We start from the raw sequence: 15,787 nt of genomic DNA on the forward strand, positions 1-15,787 counted from the left end.
TTTCTAACAATATCATTCAACACTTCAGCATGAAAAGTGGAGTCAAATTATCTGGAGAGATACCTTGGCTGAGCTGTTAGGAAATGCTGGTGGCTTCATGTGCACGGCCCAGCTGAAGCACTTCAGTCTTTTTTTGGGTCGTGGCAGCTCGTGCTGTGCTGTGAAATAATGTTTAAAGCCTGGAAAAACACTCAGGAACATAAATGTGCTTCCCCATTTGAAGTGCAGTTTGAGCTTTGTTTGATTTTGGTGCTGAGTGATTCCTGTTCTGTGTTTCTTTGAAGGGGCCATTAAAATCCCAACTGTGTCCAGGTCTCCAGAGGATTTGAATACAACTGCCATGGCAGAATTTGGGAGTTACATTCAGAAAGGTACTGAACTTTCAGCCTTGGCAATCTCTGCTGCTGTATTTCATTTTCATAAACAAATTGAAGAGAGCATGTGTCATTCCTGGATATAAGGGAAGAGATTTTAATATTTTTGCTGAAGAGAGGCCTGTCAGAAATGTCACATATGTGTCCCCTCTGCAACAGTGGCTTGGCCCCAAAAGGTTCAAAAGGCTTCTTGTAATGATGGTTTTTGGTCCTTGAGATGGTTAAATGCCATAAAAAAACAAAAAGTGGATGACTGCTGCTGCTTCGACCTAATTTCTTGGCAGTTCCATCATTGCTCCCTGCAAAAGAGCTGCAGCACTGCTGAACAAGAATTCTGTTTTCTTTTTAGGAAAGTTTCAAACCCCAAGTATGAGAACTTCTATTCTGTGCTCTGTCTTATTTACAGTTCCCCCCTGATGCTACCTAGGTGGCAGCTCTGTGGAATGATGCTAAAATTGGCTATTATTGTTAATTTTTACTTTTACATGCGTCTTTAATTTATTTTTTTTTTCTTAACAGTATTCCCAGCTGTATTTTCTTCAAAGTTCATCCAACATGAAATTGTTGGGAAATACAGCCACCTGTTTACAGTTCAGGGCTCTGCCCCTGGCCTGCTGCCCTACATGCTGCTGGCACACATGGATGTGGTGCCTGCTCCCCAGGAGGGCTGGGATTTCCCTCCTTTCTCAGCTGCAGAGCACCAGGGTTTCATCTACGGCCGAGGAACGCTGGATAACAAAAACTCTGCCATCGTACGTGTGCTTGGTAATGTCCTTCCACAGAGACACAGCCTGGCAAGGGCAGAGGGGAGCAGCCCATCCTCTTGGAATTCACTGTGTTGTCTCTCTCACCCCGCTTTCTGTTAGGGATAAATTCCAAGTCCTGCAGTTTTCTCCCAACTTTTCCTGGAGATGGAGTGGTGTGACCACTGTTACTGAAGAAAAGAGGGTTAAAACTCGTGAAGAATCAGGAGAATCCCATTCACAGATGCAGATGTATTTGGTTAAATGCCAGTTTAAGGTTTTGTGGACAGGTGGCCACAGAAGCTGTGGCTGCCCCATCCCTGGGGGTGTCCAAGGCTGGGCTGGAGCAGCCTGAGACAGTGGAAATTTCCCTGCCTGTGGCACTGGATGAGCTTTAAGATCCCTTCCAACCCAAACCATTCCATAATTCTCTGTCAAATGCTGTGTTTGACACCAGGGATAGATCTTTTCCTTTTTCCTAGGTGTCACAGAAGCACTCCAAGCCAAAACCGGCCCTTTGAAAAGGATTGAGTTTCAAATTAAACACTGTTTATTTAATAGGATAGACAAACAACCCTGCATCTTTTATCCAGCCTGCGGCAGAACAAAGAGCTTTTGTACTAAACACATTTGGGAGGAATGGATTCAGGAAAGATTGATCTGGGAAAGATTTCTCATTGGGAAAAGGCTGATGGAAAAATTAATAAGGAAATTGTCCCTTTGTGACTTTGATGATGACTTCCATGGCAGCCCTGCATTTAAATTTGAGCAGATGTTTAGTGTCACACAGGCCACATTCCTATAAAGTTCCAGGATGTTTAATCATCAATTTCAAAGCCTTGAAACTTAAAAGTTAAGGTTGGTGCTTCATTCTGCTGTGAGCTGCACAAATAACTCCACAAATAGCCAAAAAAAAAAAAAATCAGCAATTTCAGTGAACATGGCAAAAAATGGGTGCTGACAGTGTAGAGGTGTGATATGTGAAAAATTGAGTAATTTAAATTGAAGAAGAGAGATGGAATAATAAAGAAATGGGTTTTTTTTAATATATATATTGTCCTAGAAAATGGTAGATTTAATTTCTCATTCTTCAGATTAAGTTTCTTGTTCTGTTTCTGTCATCTTGGCACTTCTTGTACAAAACATTCTTCTCCTTAAACTCCCTGGGTTTGGTAGCTCCAGTGAGAGCCAGTCTGGGTGTGTGAGAGGCACTTCAGGGAACAGTGAATTCCTTGGATAATTCTGCCTCTGTGGCTCCCTGTGCAGTTTGTTTGAACCAGCTGCTCTGTGTTTCACCTCCCTGCCCTGACTTTGGCACCTGTCAGAGCATTGTGGATCAAAACCACTGCAGTGTCTTTTCCAAGGAAGGGGAATATCCTCAGTGGGAGCTGTAGGAATCAAGGCTTAGCTGTGAGCAGCACAAGGGCTGTGAAAACATCACAGTTCTCTTCCATCACACTGCATTCTGTTGAATTTATTCTCCTTATTACCACACAGGGATGGTTCAGCACGTTCTGCTTTTCCTGCAGGGCATCCTGCAAGCTCTGGAATTTCTGCTGAGGAGGAATTACAGACCCCGCCGCTCGTTCTACGTTGGCATTGGTCACGATGAGGAGGTATTTTCTTTCCTTTCCTTGGAACAACAACCTGTTCACATTGTTCCTGTAGGTAACAAGGCTTAATTTTGAAACATTGTTTAGCTGGAAGGTCTTTCCTGTTTTTCTTGGTTCTGTGGGGAGATACTATGTCAGGCCCCAGGTCACAGTTATGGATTGATTGCTTGGCTTGGAGTGACATTCACAAAGGGTTTGGTGTGATGAGCAAAGAGAAAAGAACACCGGAGGGTGTCACTTCAAATTCTTTTCTGCAAGGAAGGTGCAGCAGGAATCCAATTTTGGAGACAGGAAAAGCTGGGTTGAGATTCACACGGCTGTGCCAAATGTTCAGGAGGAACTGGCAGAAATGTTCCAGTGATACAGAGAGACAGGGGAGGTGGGTTTGGTTATGCACTGTCAAAATAGAAAGATGAAGAATTATTAATAGTTGAAATAAATAGGTCTGCAATTGCTAATCTGTGGAGTTTATAGCTCTGAGATATCAAGATGAAAGCAGCAGTCAGTGACTCATCAATGAGAGCACTCCTCATCATGCATATAAATTCATCTGCTCTCAGGCCATTAACAATCTGCAGTTAATTTTCCTGGAGGAATCTTTCATGGTTGCTCTGGAGCCTTTCCCCAGGGCATTTTGTGCATTCCTTGTGCTGTAGTCAACAGCAAGATGTTTTCCAGTTTTCCTCCCAATGTTCTGGCTGGATCTGATCCGTTCCTCTGCCTGGATTCCACAGGTGTCTGGTCTGAAGGGAGCAAGGAAAATTGCAGCTCTGCTGGAAGCCAGAGGAGTGAAACTCTCCTTCCTGCTGGACGAGGGGAGTGCAGTGCTGGATGGGATCATTGCAGGGGTGAAGAAGCCAGTGGCTATGTAAGAGTGACCACCATGATTCATTTTCAGTCATTAATTAGTGATAAATGACATTGTTGATGCCATTACAGAGTGTTTCCAAGACGTGTGGCTGTGCTGCTGGAGCTGCAGCAAAGGCACAGAGTGTAAGGCAGGGACCTTCAGCCTCTGCCTGCTGTCCATCACAGCCGTGCTAACAGAGGCACAGTGTTCCACTGAGCATTTTAATTCCGTGCTCTACAGCTCTGCTCACTGGAGAAGCAACCCAGGCATCAGTCCTGCAGAGATCTAAATACTGTGTTAATGATTTGTTGTTGCTGCTGGAGTGGTTTTTATCATACTAAAACTATGCAGAGTAATTATTTTTATCTATACACTCTGCGTGTGTGTTTGGAATTGCATTAGTCATTTATTTGTTAATTCATTGATTAATTTATCATTGTCCAGGATTGCTGTCACAGAAAAAGGTTCAATGACACTGAACTTCACTGTGGAAAAAGAGCCAGGACATTCATCCTTTCCTCCTAAGGAGACAAGTATTGGCATTCTGGCAGCAGCCATGTCCAGGTGAGAGCTTCCCTGTCACCCAGTGTCAAACACAGTCAAAAAAACTCCTAAATCACTGATATGTGACTTTAAATATTTGTGTTTAGAGTCTTTTTCAAATTGCTGTTCTATATTTGAAATTGCAGTTTGTAGCTCACTTTAAAGGGCAGAAATGCAATTCCCAGCCAAGGAACAATTGCCAGGTGTCTGCAGAGTCTCTGCACTTCAGCTGTTCCAAATGTCAGGCACTTCTCTAAAAGCAAGACAAGTGCTGTCTGCCCTAATTTACTCTGTAGCAGCAGAGATTCCTTTGTTTGGGTGGCAGGGTTTCTCTGGAATTCCTTCCTGCACATCCCTGCTACCTCAGCTGGGAATTCTCCAAGCCAGTGAACATGGAATAGTCATAATGTGACTGCAGAAATCATCTCTTTACATCTCTGTGTAGATACCAAATTGGGAAAGAAATACATATTTTAGAAAAACTGAGTATGTGCAGACATGGTGAGATTTGTGTGCTATTCTTCTGGGTTTCCATGTATTTATAGGAGCCAGGCTCTGGGATTTTTTTCAGCTGTTTCTCCAAGGAAATCTTTGCACGTGACTGGAATGCCCAGAAATCTGCAGAGCTGTGCTTGCACGTTTACTTACCAGGAGAGCAGAGCGTGATTGCATCTCCAATAACAGGGATACATTTCACAAATCAGATTCCTGACATCCTTCTGGAGCAATAACAGCCAGAGAATTGGTTTTTTACCTTTTGAATGTTGATTTGTTTTGTAGGCTGGAGCAGAATCCCTTGCGCAACCTGTTTGGCTACGGACCAGAGCTCATGACTATGGAGCACCTCGCAGCAGAGGTGAGGAGAGAAGCAGGATTTCATTCCCAAATTTCCCTAAGAGTAACCCAGTGAAGAATTTAGAGAATTTAGAATTTAGAGAAAGGATAAAAAAAGCTGTTTTTTCTCCCAGATTATTGTTTCTGCTGGAATTGTTTTGTCCATATTCAAGTGACTCCACCGCGCTCTTGACAAATAAAAACTTTCTGATTCATGGTTTTGTTTCTTCCCCTTAGTTCAAGTTTCCCCTCAACATCATCATGAGCAATTTGTGGCTGTTCTCACCTATTGTCAGCAGGTAAGAAAAGAGATCCTTGATAAACATTTCCAGCCTCTCACCCTTAAAAGATGAAGGGTTTTCCAACCTTCCCAGGAAATCAGTTATTTTATAGTTTAGATGATTCAGTGGTTTCCTGTTAATACCCACTTCATTAATTGAATAAACCATCATTCAGCTTATTGCCTGTAGAATTATGGGGCTTATTTTTTAGCAATATTCAACTTATTTGAAAAATTCTGTTTGTTTGTTTCTATTTTTGTAGAGTCCTTGCCTGGAAACCTTCCACCAATGCCTTGATCCGAACAACCACTGCAGTCACCCTGTTTAATGCAGGAATCAAGGTACTTTGGGATTTTTCTCCAAGTAATTATGATGAGAACAGGACATTTAATTCCCACCTATTTATATCCAGTTTTAAGGTCAGTGTGGGCCCTGTGTGGTGCCACAGTCTCATTCTTACCTCAGATGTGGCTTGGATTTGGCTGCAGTTGCAAACCACTTCCTTTCAGAAGCAGCTGGTCTCTGTCCACCAGTGTTCAAATTGTTAATATTTTAGAATGTTAATGTTTTGGAACCACAAGAAAATGCGGTTTCTGCATAATCCTACAAAGTATCAAAGGCAATATTTGAAACTGTCACAGTCACAAACACTTCCCTGGCCCAGCCATTTGTAGCAGGGGTCTGGGGTTTGCCCCAGGCGGGTTAAATGTGCACCTTGGACTGAGAGATAACAGCCAGATCCTGCCCTGATAAGGAAGTGGAGCTGTCCAAAAACGCTGGAGCCCTGGCAAATAAACAGGCTGTGTTTGGTGTGTCCCTGAAAGAATCTGTGTCTGAAAAGCATCACTGGGCAGGAAAAGATGCAGTGGCTGAACAGTGACACGGAGTGGCCAGGAGGAAAGTGACACCCTGGTTTCTTGGGGTTTTTTTCTAAAGATTACACATGATTTTGTTTAACAAAGTTGTAAATATTCAGTCTGTAGATAGGAAGAGTTACACATTCAATAAAAATCATTTGTTAAGTGACTTACATTTACCCAAATATGAAGCATGTAATGTGACAATGAAAGAAAAATATCACTTTAAAAAAAAAAAAGTCCAGAATTTTAGACTTTTTCAGTATAAATTTTCTGAAGGGAGAGAAAAACTTCAATGTAAGTAACAACTAACTTCATTTTTATTTATTTGACAAATATTTCTTTGTGTATTTATCTGCATTTTAGATAAGATTTACGGTGTTTTAACACAGAAGGAGTCATCACATGTGGAGGAAACAGTGGTGCATCTGAGGCCTGCAGTTGTTTGAGCGGTTCTGAGTTTGCATTTGGAGTTTTATTCTGGTTTTCACTGCCTTTTAAACTTTGTCCCTTCCTTTTTTCCAGGTGAATGTCATCCCTTCCTCTGCGAGAGCCACGGTGAACTTCAGGATCCACTCAGCCGAGACGGCTGCTGAGGTATCTCAGATCTCCCCGTGCCAAGGAGCACGTGGATCATCTGTGATGCTGAATGGGAGCCTTGGCTTTGTGACCTGGCACAGTTTGGGGATCTTGCACACTTCAGGAGGTCTGACAGGCCTGGCCAGCCCAGGGCAGCTGTGAAACATTCTCAGTACAAATCTTCCCTCCCCAAGCCTTTGCTGGAAGTTTCTCTCTCTGGAAGCTTTTTCTGGAGTATTTGGTGCCATAATTTCCAAGAGCAGCAGGCTGAGCACTTGCCCTTCAGGGCTGAAGCAGTTCAGGAGTACCTTGAGACAATGATGTGCATCTGGTTAAAACATTCAGCTGCAGCATCAGCCATGCACTCAGAAGAGGAAGAGAGACTGACACACCTTCAGTGTGTTTGCAGCCACAACTGACAGTTCACAGACAGATGTCTTCTGGAAAGCTGAACATCTGCTGATGTCTCTAAGGGCTGCTTTCTCGTTTCTTGTGCTCATTTTGTCTCTGTGTTTCACCCACAGGTGCTGGAGGCAGTCAGGAACACCATTGCTGATGACAGGGTGAAGATTGATGTGGTGGAGGCCTTTGACCCCCTGCCCATCAGTCCTTGGGATGAGCAGACATTTGCAATCCATATTTTTCAAAGAACCATCCTGGACACTTTCCCAGATGTTGACAGTGTAGTCCCAGGTGACAGCAGGCACATGATGATTATTGTTTCCTCTTCTGCTTTTCCCTCCCCCAGCACTGCCTTGTTTCCATTTGCTGTGTACTCCTCCACCCCAGCTGTTAACTACTGGAAACAGCTGTTTTTTCCTCTTTTTATTCCGTTCCCTCTTTATGCTTTAAAAGTTTTGATGTTGTTTTTTAGTAGTGGAAGTAAAAAAGCAAACAGGAAGCTGACAGAAACAATGAGCCTTGACTTGGGCTCTCTGCACATACAAAGAAATCTCTTCAGGGAAGAAAGGAATTGTGAGGGAGAGGAGGAGGTCTTGCTTTAGCTTCTTCTTTTATTGTTTTCATAGCTGGCAAAGCCATTCCTGCTTTTCTGTATTGTTCCTTATGATCCCAGCCCCTTCCCCTTTTTTTTTGCAGCTCCTTCCTAGCTCTGTAGTTGTTGGATTGAAGTTTGAAGCTTAAATTTTTGGGGAGGCTGAGTGTCAAGGCTGTTGTTAGGGTGAGTTGTATGTTCAGCTCTATTCCTGAAGCAGAGAATGTTCTCCAGGATGCACCAATCCATGTTTGCATGTTTGCAGTGCAGGACTGTCATCATTTGCCTTTCCTCTCTCCTGGGGAAAGGTGGGTCACTTTTTAACACTCAGTTAACAAACCTGAACAGAACAAACCTGAGGTTTGTTTTCCAGGCACGTGCATCGGAAACACGGACAGCAGGCACTTCACCAACATCACCAAGGCCATTTACAGGTTCAACCCTCTGCTCCTCAAACAGGATGATCTCCCCAGGTACTGAGCACGTGGGCAGCTCTTGGGGTGGGCCCAGAGAAACAGAAGATCCATGAGCAGAGGGCAGGAGGAAACCCAGCCTTGAGTACCTTGGCCTCAGATGCTGTCAGGCCACCCATTTCCTGCAGATTTGGGTGCTGGGAGTGGAAATCACCCTGGGATAGAGTCAGCCCTGGCTCCTTGTCCCTTCAAATGCAGGCAGGACCCATTTAGTGCTTGATTCAGTGGTGCTGAGCAGATCCTTTGTGTGCTGCAGCAGTGTGACAGGTGGTGGTGTGGTGGCTGGCCTTGTCCTGCAGATTTATCCACTTCTTTGGACACTTGCCACTCTGAATTGATTTGAAATTTCCTGCAGTTACGTGATAACAACATCATCATTAAGGGATTGTTTGCTTATTTAGATTTCCTGTTTTATTGAGGTGTAGATGATGCAGGAGTTGAGTGTCCTGGCTGAACAGGACAGTGACAGAAATGGCCAAGAAATGGGCCATTAGGATTATTTCCAGATTAGAGTTTTAGATGTTTTCCAGACCTAGATGTTGGGTTCTGAGCCTTTGAATCAGTAAATTTGGGTTGGTTATAGTGCAGTTTTTGGTCTGTATTTCTGAGTTTTTCTGTTGTGCACTGCTTTATGAAGTCAACAGCCAAGCAGGGTGCTGGGTGTGTGCACTTGGGTCAGAAATTCCCCCTGGACTGAAAAATGTCCTTCTTCTTTTAGGATCCATGGGTTGAATGAGAGAATCTCCATTGAGAATTACGAGAAACAGGTGGAGTTCCTCTTTCAGCTGATCAAGAACTGTGACATCGAGACACTTCCAGAGCCCCACGCCAACTCCCACGAGCTCTGAGAGACTCCTGGGAGGAGCAGCTGCAGGTGGACTCGGGGACAGAGGGGGTTGAAGTTCCATTTGTGTTTTGTGTATTGAGCTACAGCTGGAATTTGGGGTTTTTTTTATATTGTGGTTTACATACAGGTGGGAACCTGGCAAACCCCAACAAATAACCCTGATTTCTGCTCTCTGTGGTCTGATGTGCAGCCATTAATCTGACACTAATTATTTTTCAGCACTTTAAGCCTCTGAAATTGGTAATCACTAAAATCTAAGGTCTAACCAGCAGTCACTCAGCACCAGGTGAATCATCCTGTGTGCTTCTGACAAACTCATTTTTTATGGTGAGTGGATCTTTCTCAGGTGAGGTGTCTGCCAGGAGCTCACGGGGAGGCTTTGTGACGTGGTGACAGGGTTCCTCTCACTGGTACAGCCACACTGGCAGGTTCTTGCACTGCTGCTGGCCATGGGCTGCTTCCCAGGGGATTTTCCCAGGGGATTCTCCCAAATTACTTCCCAGGGAATGCTCTCACCAGCATCCCTGGCACTCTGAGCCAATGCCAGCGTTCACTCCCATGGCTGCACTGATTTCTGACTCTAATTTCAGGTACTCCAGAACTTGTGTGTTGTTGTAACTGAGGAGGTGCTGAAAACTTCCCTTCCCATCATTTTAGTGATTATTTTTTTTCCCTCCCTGACTCGTGGTGTGGCTCAGGGTGTCAGAATAAGGGATTGCAGCTTTAAATTAGGAATTCAGTCCCTGTTGTCTGCTCATCTCTTTTCTCACTGAATCAGTTTAAGCTTCTCCTTTGCTCTTCTGAGAACCTGATTGTGAAAGATGGGAAGCCCTTCAGTTTCTCCCAGGTCAGAGGGGTCAGAGATTTGTTCCTTCACTCAGTGCAAGCCATTTCCACTTTCCTGCTCAGTTTTTTGGGAATCCTGGGATAGGCAGGCCATGGATGTTGACTCTGCTTCATCTTGCACTTCTTGCCTACCTGTGACAGCACTAAAGTGTTCAGTGTTCTTTTGACCTTAACAGCTGGGCTTACCAGTATTAATTAGACAAGTAATTTATTTAGTCAGTTAATTAAATTAATTCTATCAGTAAATAGTTAAGAATGTGGTGTTAGCCAAAGAAAAGCCTGAAAGCTGCTGTGTGACAGTGCTGCAGGGACCAGCACAGCTCCTCCTGCTGCACAGACGTTGTTCAGAACTTAAATTATGCACTGGAATGGGTGGATGTTCTGCTCTGAATTCATACTGTGAAATCTGCTGGAATGTACAGGAAATACCCTGAAATGTATCCTGAAAAACACTGATGGAACTGTGATTCCAATTCTTTCCGTTCACCGTTCTCTTATTTATTTGTAGTCTGATCTTATCACTGTGGCCAGAGGGCTCCAACTGTATCAGCCACTGAATAATTGAAACAAAACTGACAGTTTCATCTAATAAAATGAGGAATGTGAATTCTTTTCTGATGATTATTTAGTCTTTTTATGTAGCTGTGTAATTGCAGTGAAGTCATTCCCACACCTGAGCAATCCATAAAGTTTCCATCAAAACAAACCCACCTATTTTCCAGCCAGCTTTAATCTTTTCTCCCTTTTCTGTACAAAAATCAGCTCACCCTGGCCAGGCATTGTTGGGCAGTAAATAGTTTGCATCTTTTCTGGTTTGCTGCACTTTGTGATTTGTTCAGCCACGTGTCTGTGGCTCTTTTGTGGAGGTGTCACTGCTCCTGTGAACTCCTGTGTGCAGGCACAGCAAAAGTGATGTGTGGGCACAGCACTGAATGGAGCCCAGCCCTGGCAGTGGGAGGTGCAGAGAAGGGATTGTTGTTGTTGCTTTTTCTCTGGCAAATCTCTGTAAAACTGAATTTTAAAGCCTTTGCTTTGGCTGTGGCTGTATGGGGTCAGTATTGTTTAACAGCTGATGGTTCTGCTGCCAGTCAGAGGGACTGGAAAAACGGGAAAACAGGGAGAAAATGGGGAAAATCTCATGAGAGGGCACAGGTTATGGAAATCCTGACCTGGATCACGCTGTTGTGGTGTGGAAGGAGGGATTTGTTGCCTGTTGTACCAGCAAATGTGTCCTAAAGACATAAAGCATCCTTTATATTCTGTAATCTTCCCCAAGCAAAAACCCCCTCACCTCTGTTGTGCTGAGGATTGTTTCTTTACAGGAGGAAGATTCATTTTGCTGCTGAAGGAAAAGTGAAGGGCAGAGGGTGCTGGGAAGGCAGGGCTGCGTTTGGCAGCTCCTGAGTCAATGTGTGCCATGAGATTTGGCTGGGGCAGCTCCTTGCAGAGCTCATTAAGTGCTGCTCATCAGCCAGGGCTGGGATCTCACAGTGCCTCTGCACTGGGGACGTGCTCAGCAGAGCTCTGCTGCAACCTCAGAGGCCACTAAAACGTGTTTTCCCAGTCACTTCTGGTTTTCTGTTCTTTTTCCATGGGGCAGCTTTGCCTTCGTGTTCTTAAGCCTCTTCATTTTATCACATTTGCTGCCAAATTGTTTGACACAATCCCACTCAATGTTTGGTGTGTGCACACACCTCCTGCCAGGACAAGTCTCTTCCAACCCCATTTCACTGTCCCAGATGTTCCTGAGGATGTCACTTTTCCTAAGTGGGGTGTAAAATTCCCATAAATAATAAGAATAATATGAATGATGCCTTTTCTGTTAAGATCACCTCCAGCCTTGCATGGTGTGAGCAGCTACTGGAGAATGCCAAGCACATGATGAAAACACAGATTAACGACTCCAGGGCTATTCTTTTTGTGTTGTAGTGAGTCACTGTGCCTCGAGCAGGGAGAGCAATTACCTCTGACTCACAGAAGGAAGGAAGAGCCTGATTTTCTGCTCTGAATTCAGGTAACTCAGTCATATTGACAGCTACATTTCAGCACTGTGTTAACCCAGTTCCAGTGTGTGTTACATCCATAGCAACTTCCTTTTCCCCTGCTTTTCCCCAAGTCTGCAGCGCTGATGTTTTTGTGCCAGCAGTGACTCAAGGGGAGGTGTTGCAGTTGTCAGGCTGCTGTGGGCCAGCTGAGCTGGGCCTGCTACAGCCTGGAGAAAAGGTCACATCCCACACCTGCATTTTCTAAAGAAAGCTCTGTTGCTGGGCTCTCTTTAATAGAGCTTGGTTTATTTTCAGCCCCAAGTGGCCGTGGGGAGTTCAGGCTCAGAGCTGGAGGAACAAGGTGTTTACAGAGTTGTTTCCTCCAGCTTTGCATTTGACACTTGGATTCTTGGCTCCTCTTTTGCTGTTTCGTTTGATATTCCATGGAGCTGCTGAAATCCATTTTCTCCAGCAGGTGCTGTGAAAATTTCCCTGGATCAGTGCTGTGGAGTGAGACATCCACTGGGAATCTGGAGGCTGCTCAGCCTCAGTGGTGCCCTTTGCTGTTAGAGAGGAGCATTCCTCACCTGCAGCTCAGCCTGTAACCCTGAACTCTCTGCTTTTCAGTGCCCTTCACCCTGCTGCTTCAACCCTGCACAAATTCCTGCCAATCTATTCAGTCCTTGCTGGTGCTCTGGAAGTTTCACTGAATTTTTGTGCCTTCAGTTCCAAATTCAGGCTCTTGAATCAACCATTTAGAGATGTGCTGCTGTGAGGTCTGTGCAGCGTCGGCAGCTCTGTGCCCCCATCCCAGGGCCTGCAGTGGGGCAGAAGTGCTGCCCAGGGGATGATTTTCCTGGCTGAGCAGCTCGGGGAGGGCTGTGTGACGCTGGAGCAGGGGCTTGGCTCGGCTTTCCGCTCCCACAGCTTGCCGGGGCAGCGGGAGGCTGAGATAAAGGGCTCAGCGTGGTGGGGAAGGGAGGGCCCTGCTCCCTGCAGATCCCTCTGCTGATTGCAGAGCTGATCTCAGAGCTGTGGTGGGGGGCCCAGAGGAAGCTGCAGTCACTTCTCAGCAGGAAGGAAAATGACCACATGGAAGGGTGGTTAGAGCAGGGGGTAGGGGACAAAGGGAAAACGCTGTTTGGCACTCAGGGATTTGCCCTGGGGCAGGGGGGGTCTTACAAGCCACATTCAAATCATGCAGCTTTTCCCAGGGTGCTTTTCATGCCTCTTTTAATTAATATTTTTAACCCAGCACAATGGTGTGGTTTATTGCAGGCCTGTAAATACTCAGATCACTTGAAGGCTGTGCCTGGCCTTGATGCTCCTGTGGAGGGACCTGGGTCAGATATTCTGGATCTGATATCCTTCCACTTGGATTTTTAGATGTTGGTACCGCAGGACTGCCGTGTTGTATGCAAACATGTTAATCCAAAATCCTCTTTGGGATTTTGGGAAGTGAGAGGGTCTTCATGGAGCAGGAAATAGGGGAGAATTAAGAGATTTTCATGTATTTTTTTTATCATCACTCTCTGGTCTGGCCAGCCTTGTGGTATCAGTGTTTTCTTCAGCCTAATTGTGACTGTAAATGAATTCCCTGACAGTCTATAACTGGAACAAAGCTGACATGTGAGGCACATCCCCGGTGGCTCCATGACAGGTGTCCCTGTCCCTGCTGTCCCACCGGATCCGCTGCCCTTGTGGAACACAGGAAAGGCAGGCCCAGGTGGGAGGGACCTGCCAGGGGCTGCCCTGTGTTTGTCACAGCAGGCCCAGCACGTGGGGGACACAGGAACACAGCTGGGACCTTGGAAAAAAGGATGGAGATGGGTTTGTTTGCTTCCAGGCTGGCAAAACAGAATTTCCTGATCTGCACTTCTCCCCCAGCTCAGGGCCAGCTGCTGGCGTTGTGTCCTGCCCTCGTCAGCCACCTGTGCCCTGCAGTGACATCTGAGGGGACAAGTCCTGCTCCATAACCTGCTCAGGGTTGTTTTCCTGCTGAGATTGTGAGGAATGAAGAGCCCCGTTCCTTCAGGATCCTGGCTCAGAAGCAGCTGGGGCTTCAATGAGGTCTGTGGCAGGCAGTGGTGGAGCCAGGACAGGGAGCAAAGGCACCTCTCAGGGCACTGACATTTCTGTATCAGGACTTTTTGAGTGACTTTGGCCAAACCTTTTGATTCTGTTGGATTCTCCTGTGCAAGGGCCCCTTGAGGCTATTCCTGAGTGCTGGCCCAGGGCTGGGCAGTTCAGTAGTGCCAGGATCACGTGGCTGCTGTAAAACACATGGGCACGACATTCCATGAGACATTCCACGATCCAGCACAGCTCAGGGCTCAACTCCTTCCTTTCCAAACATTTTTGTTGCTTTTGCTACCTGCTCCCTGCAATTGGAAACCCAATTTCCTGCCCTTTCATCCTCTGCTTTTTTGATCTCAGCCCCGCTGGTGGGGGGTTTTATCTATTTCTGTTTTCTTGTCTCAGGCAGCTTTTGTCCCCACACTTCCACTTCCTGAGCCTGCAGCTGGGCAGCAGTGAGGTCACTTTGGGGTGCACGTTGTTTTTGGGGAGGTGAGGGAAGAATGGAGGCTCCATCCCGAGGGAGGGATGGGTTTTCCGAGTCAGGAAGGAAAGATGAAGGTGGAAGTAAAGCCTTGCAGCCAGGTTTGTGTGGACAAAGGAGAATGGAGGCAGGGTTTGGAGCTCCAGTCCCAGCTGGAGATTGGGAGTTGGCTGTGGCTGGAGTTGAGATGTGTCTCTGGATGTCTCAAGTTTTCCATGAGGTTTCTTTGCTGGTAGAGGTCCTGAGAATGAGTGAAATTACCCCAAAGGCTGCTCATCCCTTGAAATCCCAGAATCCCAAGATGGTTTGGGTTGGGAAGGGACTTGAAACTTCCACCCCTACCATGGGCAGGGACACCTTCCACTGCTGCTCCCAGCCCTGTCCAGCCTGGCTTTGGGCACTTCCAGGGATCCAGGAGCAGCCACAGCTTCTCTGGGCACCTGTGCCAGGGCATCCCCACCCTCCCAGGGAGGAATTTCTTCCCACTATCCCATCCAGCCCTGCCCTCTGCCAGTCTAAAGCCGTTGCCCCTTGTCCTGGCACTCTGCCCATATAAAAAGTCCCTTATCAGTGCTGCTTTCTCTAATCTCTCTCTAATCTTGTCTGTCCTGTTCTGCTCCACATGTTCCAGTCATCCTCTTCTCCAAAAGCACCAAATCTCCCAGGAAAACACCTCGCTGTGCCCAGCTCCTGATGGGAGCAGGCAGAACTGAAGCAGCAGAGCCCACAGCGCTGGCCACAATGGATCCCAGCCCACAACTGCTTGGGTTTCCTTAAGGGATGAAGTCAGCAGCTGCAGGCACGCCTGAGTCCTGTATCCATGTGGGAATGGGGCTCCCGTGCTGCCCTCCCCTTTCCCCCCACATTCCCGTGTCCCAGCCACCCTTATTGGCCCAGAACGTGTCTCCAAGGCCTGGAGCTGGGCTCACATCATCACCCTGAGTCATAACTCACTGCTGACTGTTTCCTGGGAGGAAAGGAAAGGCAGGAAGGAAAAACAACTGCTCAAAATTTCCACTCATGACAAGAAAAAAAAAAAAAAAAGCATAAATAAAAGGAAAGCGTGAATCAGAGGAGCTGGTTCATTCAGGAACACGGAATTCTACAGAGCAACCAGGAGCTGACCTCTGGAGCAGGAGCTTTTTGTGCTCTTTATTTATTTGCTGTGGGACAGTTTGGCATGAACAGAGGTAGGGTACGTGACAATATTCGTGACCTTTTGTTCCGAGCCTGGGCCTGAGATCCAGTGGGTACCACTGAGCACGTGGGTGCTCCTTCCCTGGATCCAGCCGGGTTTCCCTGGATCAGGGGGGTCTGTGGGAGCACCCCTGGGAACACCCTGGGAGCGGGGAACAGCCAGAGAGGGATCCTTCCCCAGAGAGGGATCCCTGCACGGCCCAGGTGAGAG

At 46.4% G+C, this 15,787-nt stretch overlaps 2 protein-coding genes across 2 annotated transcripts in view; both read left to right on the forward strand.

Annotated features, from left to right (window-relative positions):
- The window catches only part of PM20D1 (peptidase M20 domain containing 1), a 12,053-nt gene extending 1,608 nt beyond the window's left edge, over positions 1–10,445 (forward strand). Inside the window, exons 2-13 of the mRNA XM_015650872.2 lie at positions 285–371; positions 894–1,126; positions 2,647–2,733; positions 3,465–3,598; positions 4,025–4,144; positions 4,904–4,979; positions 5,195–5,256; positions 5,501–5,579; positions 6,621–6,692; positions 7,199–7,367; positions 8,042–8,141; positions 8,860–10,445. Coding sequence (XP_015506358.1) covers positions 285–371; positions 894–1,126; positions 2,647–2,733; positions 3,465–3,598; positions 4,025–4,144; positions 4,904–4,979; positions 5,195–5,256; positions 5,501–5,579; positions 6,621–6,692; positions 7,199–7,367; positions 8,042–8,141; positions 8,860–8,989 — 1,349 coding nt within the window. The 3' untranslated portion in view covers positions 8,990–10,445. The remainder of the gene's footprint in view (positions 1–284; positions 372–893; positions 1,127–2,646; positions 2,734–3,464; positions 3,599–4,024; positions 4,145–4,903; positions 4,980–5,194; positions 5,257–5,500; positions 5,580–6,620; positions 6,693–7,198; positions 7,368–8,041; positions 8,142–8,859) is intronic.
- A 5,045-nt stretch (positions 10,446–15,490) lies between these two features.
- The window catches only part of SLC41A1 (solute carrier family 41 member 1), a 19,169-nt gene continuing 18,872 nt past the window's right edge, over positions 15,491–15,787 (forward strand). Inside the window, exon 1 of the mRNA XM_015650915.3 lies at positions 15,491–15,569. The gene's annotated coding sequence lies outside the window, so the exon portion shown is untranslated. The remainder of the gene's footprint in view (positions 15,570–15,787) is intronic.

Source organism: Parus major, chromosome 26 (genome assembly GCF_001522545.3).
Source record: "Parus major isolate Abel chromosome 26, Parus_major1.1, whole genome shotgun sequence".
Taxonomy (NCBI): Eukaryota; Metazoa; Chordata; class Aves; order Passeriformes; family Paridae; genus Parus; species Parus major.